Genomic DNA, 14,846 nt, shown 5'->3' on the forward strand with positions numbered 1-14,846 from the left:
GTCTCCTGTTGTGTAAAGGTGACTCAAGAGATGGGCGGCTACACTATTAGAGCCATGAAACCTGGTGGGAGTGATGTTGGGGGCCTATAGAACAAGTCCATGGCCACGCCCCTTCAATGCTGATTGGTCCATCGTTTTTGGTTAATAACTTTGCTTCTAAAGGTGCCACAGCTACCAAACATGGTTGAGTGATGTAGAGGAGCTATTAGATCAAGTCCATCGTATAGAGGCCACGCCCCCTCAATGCTCTTTTTGGAATATGTGAATGAACACCTAACATTGCTCTGTGTCCTTATTTATTAATCCTATCTGCAGGCACAGGTTTGTAGACTAAGGCTAAATTCAGACGCTGGTAGTTGGTATGAGTGAACACAGCCAGCGGGGAGGTTTGCTCATGTTCTTAGATATCAGTGCTCCCATAAGACCTGATAACCGTGTCTTTAATGGAGAACTATTGTCTCTCATGAGTACAAAGTGCGCTCCCACGCGTGACCGCGACGGTCTTTCCGCTCCAATGTTCAGAGCGCCGTGGTCTTCAATCCGCAATATGCGCTTGTTTTATTTACCAGTTGAGTCAGAAACCTTGGTTGAGGTGATGTGACCTACGGTACCATCAGCGCAGTTCCAGTACACTCTCTCTGCCTAGATGCTTCCGGGTGTCACGCTGCGCTCTGCAGACGCTCTTATTTTGTTTTCTCTACCTCCCAGCCTCATATTGACATCGGGGTTGACGACGCACGCCGTTTTAACTCGAACACGTTGGTCCCCTCAGGGTTTTTCCGGTGGGTCTACGAGACGCTGCGGTTCCCGGCGGTGCCGGTGTACGGGGGCTTCCCGGTGAAGTTCCGCACCTACCTGGGCGACCCCATCCCCTACGACCCCGAGCTGAACGCCGCACAGCTGGCTGCAAAGGCAAGGCTGTGGTCCTACACAGAACCACACCACAGAATGGAACACAAAACCACACCACAGAACCACACCACACCACACCCCCTCTGTTCTAAAAGGGTCTTTTTATTGGCCGTTTCTATGACCAACCCCAAGTACAGCGTGTCCCCCTCTTAATCAGCCATATTCAAGCATTTGATCAACTGTAGCTGTACTGTAATAGAGTGCAGAGTTGTCAGATATAATGAAGGCCGGGTCATGCTGTGATTGGGGGAAACAACAAACAATTATCCTTAACTTATAGTTATATATGTATTATCCTTAACTTATAGTTATATATGTATTATCCTGAACTCATGCTGTAGTTACATATTTATTGTCCTTAACCCATAGTTATATATGTATTATCCTTAACTCATAGTTGTATATTAAGGGAAGTGTTTCATCCTCAAACAGGCTCGTTATATGTATCATTAACTCAGTTGTATACTGTATTGAGGGAAGTGTTTCATCCTCGTTCGAGAGACATCATCCAGGTGTTTAACCTCTGACCCCCCCGCAGGTGCAGCGGGCGGTTCAGGAGCTCATCGACACGCACCAGAGGATTCCAGGAAACGTTTTCAGAGCCTTGCTGGACCGATTCAGAAGCCAGAAAGAAGACTAACATTTGTATTTTATCAGCTTGGGTTGGAGGATTATGTGAAGCGCCTGTTTCGTGAGTCAGGGACGGAACATTCTTCAAATTGAGTGTGAACCAGGCCTGACGTTGACAGGCCAGATAACCAGTCAGTTGTTTTATTGTTATTGTTGTTGTTGTGCTATCATGTCATAAATGGAATGGGTATTTGTTAACATCACAGTTACTGATATGTCAACTTTCACACGTTTGGTGCTGTTGGAAGATGCTTGTTCTGTCTCTGCGCCCCAAATCTAGCTGCTAGATTGCAGGAGAGTAATCCACCATATTAATGTACAGTAACTAGTGGTTAACATGAGATAAGACATTGTGTTTTCTGGTGTTTTGTATATGCTGTGATTTCCACAATTGATTTGCACACTTTGGATTCGTTCAGAGTACTACTGCCAGAAATTAGCTTTATTTTTATTTTTATTCTTGTCTACTACCAACTGAAGAACAATGTTTATGGTCGACAGTTATGTCACTCAAGGAGATATGTATATAAGTAGGATAATTCAGTGTTGTGTAATTGATGCCTTTTCTTTCTTTGGTTTAAATAATTTTGTGATTTATGAACTTAACATGTCCACTCTGTTAAATTATGTACAGCATACTGTATATGTACAGTAAGCACTTTCAAATCAGATTGAAGCCCGTTGTCAAACATTGTGATTCAGGACTACAATGTAAAGTCAATAAATATATTTTATCATTATCGAAGTCTAGGTCTGTCTTTGTCTCGGCGTTCTTAATCCATAAATGAACCAATGTGAAATGTTTATACTGTAGTACTATGATAGTCATTGAAGGAATGGTAAATGGACTGCACTTATATAGCACTTTTCCACCTTAGCGGCACTCAAAGCGCTTTACAATGGCCTCTCATTCACCCATTCACACACCAATGGCGGTAGCTGCCATGCAAGGTGCTAACCTGCTCATTGGGAGCAATTTGGGTTTAGGTGTCTTGCTCAAGGACACTTCGACATGTGGACAGTCGGAGCTGGGATTCGAACCACTGACCCTTCGATCAGAGAACGACCCGCTCTACCAACTGAGCTACAGCCGCCCCTGGAACATCTGTCTTTGTTCTTTAGGTGAGATTACAGAAGAATGGTTTTGTAATGCCTGCCTTCCCTCTCCCTAGTGCCTCTCTCTCTCCCTCCTATCTTCTAACCAGGTCCAGTGGATGCCCCACTGTCACCAGCAGACCTCACGAAGTCCGATAGATACCCCTGTGTCTACTGTGGATGATGTAGCATGTCCGCAGAATATTCTTTCTCCTATGATGCTTTTAGCCTCTCTCACTTTGAAATGTAATTCAATGCAATGTATTGCTTCATAAATGTTCTTAGCCTGTAGACAGACATACTCCAGGAGCTTGCTCGATCGCCTTGTTGAGAGGGGTCAGGGAAGAATTTTTACAGCTCACTTATCTGGCCCCCGGGTGATTACTGTTTTTTTGCTTCCCTCTGGAATATGTAGGGGTGGGTCGTATGCTCACCTCCCTTGTTCTCTGTAAAGCGCATTGTGTTGCCTCTGGGTATGAAATGCGCTATACAAATAAAGCTTTGATTGATTGATTGAATGGGTAAACTAGAGCCGGTTATTAGTCTGTTTACACTACATCAGCGCAAAGCATTCAACACAACGTCCCAAATGAACCAAGTGGAGGCTGAAAAATGACCACAGTGTACTTTATTAAATTAATTTTGGTACTTTGTGTTGCATTAGAATCAAATAAAAATTTACAAAAATCCAATATATACAAAAATGTAATGTTCTGTTTTCACTCGATTCAATTTACAATAAAGTTGTTCATCCGATTGAATGCAGTTTTTAAGCACATCCGACTTTCATCATCACACAATGCAATTTACGGAAAAGACCAATAATGAACAGTTTTTTTGTCTTTTGCATTTTTGTAATTTAATACATCACATACACCACACTATTTGAATCTGTATTACATCATATGTAACTGCCATCTTGTGGCGTCAACTCTCTAGTCAAATAGACACCCTTCACAACCAGGACTCAAAGAGGAATGTTCTTTTTAAACATGTACATTTGCATACATTTATTTACAGTTAGATAGTTTGTTTTCATCAATTACTACTGTGATCCTGCATTGTGACTGAGATACTAGGACATCTGTACATCGTTTCGATAAAGACAGACAGAATGGAACTCCTTTGTCCCCATGTCACGCCCATACTGTGCTTGTACTAACTGTCCCAGGGGCTACGGAGGCTGGGAAGGGACACACAGCACACTACCGTATTTCACTACACACAGTAGCTAGTTTATCTGATGTTATGGTGGCCTACACCTCACAATAAAAACTCCAACCACTGATGAGAGACTGACATATATCTCAATGTCAGACAGAAAGAAAGTTGATCATCAGAGAGAGAGAGAGAGAGAGAGAGAGAGAGAGGTGGTTGGGTTTAGAGAAAAGAGAGAAAACTGTTTCACAAGCTGGACACACCTCTCGTGTGCTGAAGATTGGCCCTAGTTTAAGCACAGTAACCACAATAAACAACCACCATAATGCTATCGGACCATGAACAGAGAAAACAAACGAGTGAAGCCGAGACCTCACACCCCACTTAAAACACACACACACCAGGGGAGCGTGACGATGCGTTCAAATCACCGGTCCTTGTTAAGATTGAAAGAAAAGACAAAAGTCAAACAGGACAAAAGGACATAAATATCATTTCTTAAGGCAAACAAAACAGATCGAAGCAGCTTAAATTGTCATGACCGTGAAGAGGGTGTGTTGATAAGTGCATCTTCTTGTCACTGAAGTCTGCTTCGAGATGCACTTCCTGTAGTGACCAGAACACTCTCCACCATTCAAACTATTTATCGCCAGTTTGTCATCGTGTAACTCTATAGTCTCACTGAAGAGATAGCTTGGATACCTGGCGAAGGACAATAGGTGGAGGGTATCTTGTTCACAAACCATGTTGAGGTAGGTATGTACAATTTACATGTTACCGAGATATTGCAGAAGGAGACGATGAGAACCATGGTTGTGCAAAGGCGACCAAAAAAACGACCGAACATCCAACAGAAACGGGCCACTTTCCTGACACAAGGTGACCGACTGTAGAACCGTCAGAATACTCTCTCTCAGTTGTGACATTGTATTTAGACTGATGACTTTGGAAAATGGCGTAGAGATTGACACATATCTCTATTTCATCGTAAGCTCATGACTACTATTTTCTTCTAGGACATACATAACAGTTTGGACATCTTAAAGGACAGGTTCGGAATTTAACATTATAAACCATGTTATAAAGTTATTTACGATCACATACAACGACCGATATCACAGTTTTGTCAAACGGTGCACTCTCGAGATACAGCCCATCGCCGCTAACACACTCGATGGATCCATAGGTGCATCTAGACAAAATCCCTCAAAAACACCATGAACTCTCGTTTTCAAAGACAGGAAACTCGCCGAGTGGTCACTGGTGTCCGTTGATGTTCTGACAAAAAAATCACCACAAAAATTCCAAACATGTCCTTTAAGGCATTGACCAGGTCGTATTTGGTGCAACTTCGGTTGATTTTAAATGTGCTATATAAATAAAGTTGACCTTGACCTTGACCTTGTATGTCTCCTTCAGTCTCCTCAGGGATGGTGGAGATCCCGGGATGGTTTATCAGACTAAACAACAACTTCTAGATAAAAAAAAAACCCGGTCCACACCATGTTGACGCGGTGAGGCCGGGTCAGACCGGGTCAGACCGGGTCAGACAGCCCGCCTCCACGGCTCAGACTGAACAATAAGAGACCAGAACCAAACAGAGGAGTGTGAGGGTGACATTGAGAGATTCCTCCAACAATGATTCATTCATGAGGTGCTGGATAGCAGCCAAATCACCTTCCCATGATGCAGCGGGCTGATAGTCAGCCATAATAATAAGCGGATCATCGCAGATGGACTAAAATAAGATGTGAACATGTTTTTCCCCTCCCCTTTAAACACAGACTTGTAGCTTATTAGTTTTCATGGCTGATCCCGGTCGGATGTGCTCTGGAACAGAGAGGGCAGATTGTGTGGGCGTCGTGTGCTCTCTGCTCTCTCTGATGCGTTGTGCATCTCTAACCGGTCAGTCCAAAGGAGTGGGATCCTCCATCACACTCGTGACAGGCGTGGACTTCACAGAATCCTGGTCTTCGACCACGAACTAACGACGAACCCTACTCCTCTTCTAAAACCTGTGCTTCTCTCTTCTCCCATGCCGATATTTTGGTTTGGTGGTTTTTCAACACAAATAACTGTCCTTCTCATCTCCAGTGCAAAGACACTAAAACACTTTAAGACCAAGACAGGTCAACCGTGAGAATTCGGAGACCAACAGGGCGTGATGACTGGATCTCAATCTAGAGCGTCTTTTTTTTCTCATGGGAACTATTTAGTGGCCTAAAATGGAGCGGTCCCGATAGGCTGGCAGGAGCCAAGACAGTTTCTGTGCAGAAAACAAGGCAAAAGACGTAGGACCGCCAAGCAAACCGGCTTCTTCAAAGAACTATCGATCGTTCAAGCAAAAACGTTGAGTAAATGAAAATAATAAAATAATAAGAACATTTGACAAGTAAAAAAACTAAAACAAAGAAGAAAACGGAGAAAGTGAAATATTGACTATCTAGCTTCAGCTGAACATAGCAGGCACATCTTTCTTTGTACTTTTTACTCAAAAACGAAGAACATAACGGTGCCCTCGGTGTGTTCACGCTAATTCACAACGTTGTGCTCGACTCAGCCCTCTCTCGACACATTTCAAGAGATCTAGAACTGAAAGAACCCCCCCCCCCCAAAAAAAAATGGTACAAACGTTCCTTTTGTGCAGATGGACACCTTTTCAAGATTTAAAGATACAATGTTTTTTTGTTGTTGTTTTTTGCCGTTACGACATCCACGGCTGGCGCTTCGTTCAGACAGTCGTTAGAACAGTAGAAGGTGAAACACCGGTTTGTCGACCAGGTCACGGGAGCGACACCGCTGACTTACAGTACATGTTTGCTGTTGACATAATGCAACGGTGTCGGCGGCGTTGGCCCCAGGGCTGCTTCCTGTGGCGTCGTATCCCTGCGGCGTTCTGTGTTCGGCGGACGACAGCAGCGGGACGATTCTTGTTCTGTGAGTCTTGACGTCTCTCTTGATACTGCGGTCTACCGCTGACCCACACCTTAATGACCCACACCTGTGCTAGGCTCACTCTATTTCCCCCTCAGACAACCACACACACACACACACACACACGCAAGCACACAAGCATGCTCGCACAAACACACACACGCAAGCACACACACACACACACGCAAGCACACAAGGACGCTCGCACAAACACACACACACACACACATGCAAGCACACACACACACGTACACGCACACACACACACACACACACACACATGCAAGCACACACACACACACACACACACATGCAAGCACACAAGCACGCTCGCACAAACTCACACACACAAACACACACACACACACAAATACATACACAATCACAATGATTTAAATACCTTTTACACGGCAATATAAAAGAATGCTGCATGTTAAATCTGAGAGTCCTGAACACAGGAGTTGACTGTACAACCTGGTGCTTGTGAGAGTAGTCGTTTTGGCTGAGATGGTTTTGTCCTCTCTCTAGCATCTACCTCCTCCTTCCTCACATCCTTCCATCCTTTCTTTCTCCTCTCCCCTATTCTCCTCTCCTCTCTCTCCCCTCCTCTCCCTCTCTAGCATCTACCTCCTCCTTCCTCACACCCATCCATCCTTTCTTTCTCCTCTCCTCTCCCCTATTCTCCTCTCCTCTCTCTCTAGCCTCTCCCTCTCTCTCCTCTCCTCTCTCTCCCTTCTTCTCCTCTTCTCTCCCCTACCCTTGTCTCCTCTCCTCCCCCCTTCCACGTTCTCCCCTCCCCTCTTCTCATCTTCTCTCAGCTCCCTCTCTCTCTCTCTCCTCTCCTCTCTCCCTCTCTCTCCTCTCTCCTCTCTCTATCTCCTCTCCTCTCTCTCCTCCCTCTCTCTCTCTCTCTCCTCTCCTCTCTCCCTCTCTCTCTCCTCTCCTCTCTCCCTCTCTCTCTCCTCTCTCTCCTCCCTCTCTCTCTCTCCTCCTCATCTCTCTCTCTCTCTCCTCTCTCTCTCCTCCCTCTCTCTCTCTCTCTCCTCTCCTCTCTCCCTCTCTCTCTCCTCTCCTCTCTCCCTCTCTCTCTCCTCTCTCTCCTCCCTCTCTCTCTCTCCTCCTCATCTCTCTCTCTCTCTCCTCTCTCTCTCCTCCCTCTCTCTCTCCTCTCTCCTCTCTCTCCTCCCTCCCTCTCTCTCTCTCTCTCCTCTTCTCTCTCTCTCTCTCTCTCTCTCAGACAGATCTGTATTAGACCTCATCCAGCAGTGCAGGAGTGTTAACGGTGACGAGCTGCCAGGAAGGTGGCCTTGGCCTGCGACGCCTGCGTTTACTCTCAGGCGACGAGACTGACGATGAGGTCGTTTGTCCGCTCCTCAGTCCCCCCTCCCTCCGCGCGCGGAACATTCCGGGTCCGTGCGCCGCAGCCGGCGTGCTACGGAGGCGCGGGAACAGCCCTGTCGACCGAGGGACCCCCCCCCCACCCTTTTGACCGTAAATTCAAGTAAACCCAAGTCCGGTCCCGTCCAGGTCGGCGCGGCGGAGCGCGGGGAACGGCGGTGTCCCGCGGCGTCCAGGCGAAGGGTCGACGGAGCTTTTGGCACTAGGAGAACGCGGCCGGCTACGTCGGAACGCCGGGGGCGTCTCTGTGATCACGCTTGTAACGGACGCGCGGCGGCGTCCTCCGTGATCTTTTGTTGTTATTATTGTTTTGTACAAGTGTGTAAATCAGCTGTAGTCCTCGCAGGTCTCACAAGAATTCTCCGTGGATAGTTTTGCGCACTGAAGATAAACACCCCCCCCCCCCCCCCCCTCAAAATGACCTTATGTCTGATCATCAGGTACTTTGGTGGCATAAGGAGCGCTTGTTATGTCTTCTGCTTCATTTCTCCAGGGTGGCACAGTTTTAGACACCTTCACGCTGGCTGGCTGGTCAGTAACCAGGATGGGGGGGCGGGAGGGGGGGTCACTATGAGCAGACTTTTGTTTTTTACCCCTCCAGCTTTTTATGAGTCTTTTATCCGACACGCTGTTCCCTGACGGACATACATAAGTAAAAAAAAACGACGACGACAACAACAACAACAACCGAGTAAACACTAAAGCACCCCTCCACCGCTCAGAAGTTGTGCCTAATTCTGCACCGTCGTGGCGGATCGCTAGACTATGTACTGTCCGTGTGTGTGTGTCAGAGAGAGTGAGAGAGCTAATATGACTTATTGCCGCAGTCCTGCTATGAATCCAAGTTGACGACGTACGGTCGTCTTCCTACGACAGTTTCGGCGCGTGTCGACTCCCTCCCCGCACGGCGCCGGCCGCAAGGCGCCGGCCGCAAGGCTACAACGTGGTCTCGTACTCCAGCCTCTCCTGCACCAGCGTGTCATCCTTGTACTGGAGCCTAGGGGGCGCCGGCGAGCAGTCTACGGCCAGGATGGCCTTGCGTATGCCCCGGTCCAGCACGTGGCGCTCCCACGCCGGGTAGCGGTTGCGGCAGAGGTCTATCTTGATGACGGTCTCCTCCAGGCGCGGCGCCCGGGACGACGGCGTGGACGGGGCGGTAGGGCGCACCTGGAACACCGGCATTCCGCCGCCGGCGCCGTCGCGCTCCGCGTACTTCCCGTCGCGCTCCAGCGTGTGCCCGACGCTGCCGCCGCCGCCGCCGCGGTTGGAGCGCAGCGAGTTGGTGGCGCCGTCGGACGGCAGGGCGGCGAAGCCGCCAGCGGCGGCGGGGTCGTCCAGGGCGCCGCAGCTGGCCGAGCGTCCGAAGCGCGGCCCGTTGGGGTGGAAGAAGGCGTAGTACATGAGCATGAACACCACGCCCGTCAGGAAGCTGCTGAAGATCACGCAGAGGGCGGGCACGGCGAAGGCGTCGGTGGCCGGCGGCGAGCGGTAGAGGTACCAGAGGGCGCCGAGCGCCGCGTTCTCCGCCAGGATCACCAGGTAGTAGATGACCAGGCGGCAGCGCGTCCTGCCCTCCTTCACGTTGAACCAGCTGAAGATGTAGATGATGCCCACCACCATGTCGAACACGATCTCCTCCCACTTGGTGATGCAGAAGTCGGTCTCGCAGTGGACGATCCAGAAGGTCATGACGCACCAGTGGAGCACGATGAAGATTCCGAAGTACAGCTGGAACACGGAGGCGAACAGCGCGAAGGTGATGACGCGCGCCGCGATGGTGAAGAAGTGCCAGCAGAACTGGATGATCACCGCCAGGTAGCTGACCGGCTTCTTGTCGTCGCGCGAGTCTCTCAGGGCCTTCTGGTAGGACGCCAGGGCCCACGCCAGGGAGACCAGCGAGGCGGCCGCCGTCATGCCTGAGTGGGGGGGAGACAGAGAGACGGACGTTTTTAGGACCGCGAAACACAAACGCACGCACACACACACATGCGTGTATTTTACTAGGCAAGGTTAGACGTTTCCTTTATACCTGTGGAGAAAAAAAACAACATACAGTACTCAAGGTCATACAGTACTCAAGATCATACAGTACTCAAGGTCATACAGTACTCAAGATCATACAGTACTCAAGGTCATACAGTACTCAAGATCATACACACAAGGTCATAACACACAGGAGAAACACACGCATGGAACACAACAGCTCATCTACACACAGTTACAGTGGACTGCAAGCACTCCCGGTCATTTCCCGCCGAGCTACACAACCCAGAACCTCTCGCCCTGCTCCCTGTGGGGTCGCGCTCAAACACAACACCCTTGAAACAAGAATGACAACAAACAAAACAAAACAAAAAAATAATATTTGGAAGCAAGCAACGTGAGGCAAACGCACCATCATAGCCTTAAAGAGTATATTCCAGGTTAGAGACCCCAGTGATTCAATGTGTAGGAAAGTGATGTAGGAACTCGATTTTCATTTAAAAATATATATATACACTACAGTTACTTTGGTGATCGTTTTTGTTATTTAAGCATTTTAAAAATCGCTAAACCGGAAGTGACGTAGACTTGGGGAGTCCGCTAATTTCAAATACATTAGAAAGACGAGACATGTCTAGTTTTGACAATGAAGAGGAGGTAAATTTTTATACAGGAACATATGACGGTGCACAACCTTATAGTTTTGAGCCAGCCAGAAGGCAAACAGAGCAGGAGCCTAGGGTTAGAAGGGTTAGAAGGAGAGGTCAGAGGGTCAGAGGACTCCCCCAAGATACGTCATCGCTGAAATATGAAAAAAATAGCGTTTTTGGCGCGCGTCTTAAAAAAGCACCTTTTTCACCATGTTTTTGCCGTTTTTATATATAAAGATGGATTTTTTAAATTATTTTTTTGTTACAGTTTGCCTAATCATAAGCTCAGAAATGTAAATTAATAAAAAACTCTTAAAAAATTCAACCTGCAATATACACTTTAAGTGACTGTTTTCCTAAACGAGCGTAAAGAGACTGATTCTGTCTTGACTGGATGTCTCTGTAGCTCAGAATGGCCCCGGACGGAGAGTGTAGGTGAGGGAGAGGAGGCCAGGCTAGCGAGGCTCTGCAGAGCGTTGAGATGCACCCCGTCTCTCTTTTGAGAAGCTTGCTGCCATGGTTACAAAGTGCCTGCGTAGCTTTGAGTGATCGTCCTCCATCGTCTGACAAAGACGACATTTCCTGCTCTGACACTCTGACAAAAGCCCCCCCGCCTCCCACACACACACACACACACACACACACACACACACGCACACACACACACACACACACACACACACACACACACACACACAAACACAAAAAAGTGGACAGAGTTTACTGACTTAATAAAAGAGTAAATACTGTTTAAACTAATCAACATTATAAGCACTTGCCCCCTCAGCGGTATAATACAACTTTATTTACATCACAGTCCAACAGCACTATCATAGAACGCAGCAGCAATAGGAGGCTAATTTACATCCACCACACGCAGACAGACACGTGCACACACACACACACACACACACACACACACACACACACACAGACACACACACACACACACACACACACACAAACAAACACACACAGACCTCCGTCTCCTACGAACTCCACAAAGCTGTCACTAGACCATGCATTATTAATAACCCCACCCCCCCCCTCCCCCGCCCCCCATTAAGACATTAACAAAGACCTCAGAGAAACTTTAATTGGCGCAGTTTTGTACCAATTAGAGCCCAGTTCCTGTTCTCCCCTCATCCCTGGTTCTGAATGGGGTGCCCGAGCCGGCTGTCTCCGGGCCACGGCTTTAATAAAACATGTTATTCAATCATGGAGTGAATAAAACAAGAGACGCAGTAGTTATCGCAGGGCATGACAGCCACTTACTCTGGGCAGTAAAACTCAGAGGAGCTCTCTGTGCAAATGCACGCACACACACACACACACACACACACACACACACACACACACACACACACTGCATCTCTCTGCTTTATCACATTCAAGAGCAGAGGAGGGAGAATAGAATGTGTGTGTGTGTGTGTGTGTGTGTGTGTGTGTGTGTGTGCCTGCAGGAGCTGGTATCCAGAATATCCATTAAATTATAATACAGAGTGAACTCATTCACTCAGTAGCCATATCTATGTTGTGTGTTCACATAGCATGTGACATATGATGAACTATCTAGCTAGAAAGCCACAAACCAGTGTCTGTACCTGTACTATGTCTATGCAGGTGTAGGTCTTTGCTCAGGGCACAAGGAAGTGCAGCGTCGATTATGAAGTTGTTGGCTCAGCGGTTCTCGAGAAAGCTGCAAAATAGTCAGCCCGTTTTGGTACTAGGACCCAGAGTGGTTCTGGAGAAAGCTGCTTTGGAGTGGACTTCGCAGCTAGGCGCTAGCTCACCCCTTACTGTAGCTCCACTGAGTCCATCAGCGTCAACCATCAGCGTCAACAATCAGCGTCCGTCAAAAATCAAGAAAAACAACAATTCTAAACTATAAACAAATATAGTTTATTCTGTGTTTATGCTATATTGTGGGGAAACTTATAACACACAGGTAACAGTATATATATATATATATATATATGAACTTGGTATGAATGTTTATTTCCATGAATAGGTTTGGAATGGGATTATACAGTAAGTATAAGGCTAATTGTGCTTATGCTAAGCTAACAAAGCTAACTAGCTGTCTAACGTCCTGTGAGGGCCCGTAGTGTTGCCATGGCAACGCCAGGGGTAGTTTGTACTGAACAGAGCAGCTGTTACTTGGAGGCCATGTTGCCAACTGTAACCCTGAGTCCTGTGAATGGCAGTGTGTTACGTTTACAGTTATGCCTTTATTGAATTACCAGTTAGATAACAGTAATGTGAATGAGGAATTGAAATGAAGATGTACAGTGTAATGTGTTGTGTTAAGGCCTACATTTTGTCTTTTTTCTTAAGTGTTACAAGCAGCAACCTTGTGTGTCTACTGTATTTAACTTATTCTGTCCATTTCAACAGTATAACACGTGCACCTCACCCCATTGCCAAGGATTAGCTTATTATTGGAATTATTTAATTATTTATATATTTTTATTATTTATTTATTATATTTATTTATTTTTACTTGTCTCACCCGATCGCTAAGGGTTAGCTTTTGTAACACAGCCTGTCTTCTGCTGGCAAACCGTTAAAATAATTGGAGAAGGCGTCTGGATGATCCATTTCCCCTATGTTGTAATTTGACACCTGACACCACTAACTGTCACAGTCTGGCACCAGTTAAGCTCCGCCCACAAGACACTGTCTGTCATTGCTGTTTACAAACACAAAAAAGGTCCATGGCGTTCCAAACAGGGCGTGTTTTGAACGGGCGCGCACAGCGAGCGTTCCCGCGCAAAACAGGCACGGTCCCGGGCACTGCGCGAGTATTTGAAATCAAATCGATTCATCAATAATATATTCGAATCAATGTTCCCGGCAACATCATGCATAGTCAACGAATCACATCATCAACGATTGCTGAGTGAGACTCTCAGATTGAGGCCACCTGAAGATTTCAGAGACGAGACTAGAAATGTCTCATTTTGCGCTTCGATCCTGCCGAGTGTCTTAGGAATATGCAAAGGCAAACTACTTGCGCTGTACCTGCTGGTACGAGGTCAGGTCTCACCTCCGCTCCCTGCTGCCTCCCAGCTCTGCAATTATCGTCCGTCAGAACTCGGTTTGTGTCTAATGTCCTTCCAAACGCTCACTGCAGGGCTTAAAATACACTCCGAGACTGTTATCGCTCTCGCTCTCCTTTCACACGCATGGAGGATGTTACTGCCGGCTGTACTAGTTATCAGTCTTCAGCATATGGCAAACCTCCTACTGGCTCTCGCATGCTCGCTCGCGCTAATACACACACCCTCGAGCTCGCTTGCACGCTTGCACACTTTCTGAATCTCTCTCCCCCTCCTCTTCACAGTCAAACATGGCTGCTTCATACTTAAGAGTCTCGCTTTCCCTCCTGTTCTCTTTTGTGCACTTCCCTTCATGGATTTGAAAACAGAGGATGAGTAAAAGAGCCGAGGTTTACACCTGTCCTGTTTGCGTGTAAGTCTATGTATGGGAGCGCTCTAGAGAGGAGAGGTTGGGAAATAAAGAACGTTGGAGGTTTAATGGCGTCGTCCAGAAAGCTGCTGCTCGCCTGGTGTTCAACCACCCTAAGTTCTCCTACACAACTTCCCTTCTCCGTTCCCTACACTGGCTCCCTGTAGCGGCTCGCATCCAGTTTCAATCTGATACTAGCCTACAGGGCAATGAAAGGAACAGCTCCCTCCTACCTCCAGGCCATGGTCAAACCCTACACCCCCTCCCGATCACTACACCCTTCTACCTTACGCGATTGGTTGCCCCGTCACTCCGAGGCCCCTGCGGTCGATCGACACGGTCACGGCTCTTCTCTGTCCTGGCCCCGCAGTGGTGGAACGAACTGCCCACTGACGTCAGGACAGCAGAGTCGCTGCACATCTTTCGCCGCAGGCTCAAAACTCACCTCTTCAAGAAGTACTACAACGATCCTCCCTCTTAAGCACCTATTCATATTTTGCTACTCTTGCACTTTGGCTTTAGCACTATGCTCTTAGTCACTTGTTTAGAAAGTAGATGCACTTGTGAGTTCTGGCGAGTAGTAGTACACTGACTAAATGCAATTATTGTAAGTCG

The 14,846-nt window shown here is 47.4% G+C and overlaps 1 protein-coding gene across 1 annotated transcript in view; it reads left to right on the plus strand.

Moving 5' to 3' along the window:
- tmem68 (transmembrane protein 68) overlaps positions 1–2,241 on the plus strand; it is a 6,436-nt gene extending 4,195 nt beyond the window's left edge. Inside the window, exons 7-8 of the mRNA XM_084458462.1 lie at positions 773–912; positions 1,451–2,241. Coding sequence (XP_084314588.1) covers positions 773–912; positions 1,451–1,552 — 242 coding nt within the window. The 3' untranslated portion in view covers positions 1,553–2,241. The remainder of the gene's footprint in view (positions 1–772; positions 913–1,450) is intronic.
- Positions 2,242–14,846: the final 12,605 nt, after the last annotated feature.

This window comes from Borostomias antarcticus (assembly GCF_949987555.1).
Source record: "Borostomias antarcticus genome assembly, chromosome: 24".
Classification (NCBI taxonomy): domain Eukaryota; kingdom Metazoa; phylum Chordata; class Actinopteri; order Stomiiformes; family Stomiidae; genus Borostomias; species Borostomias antarcticus.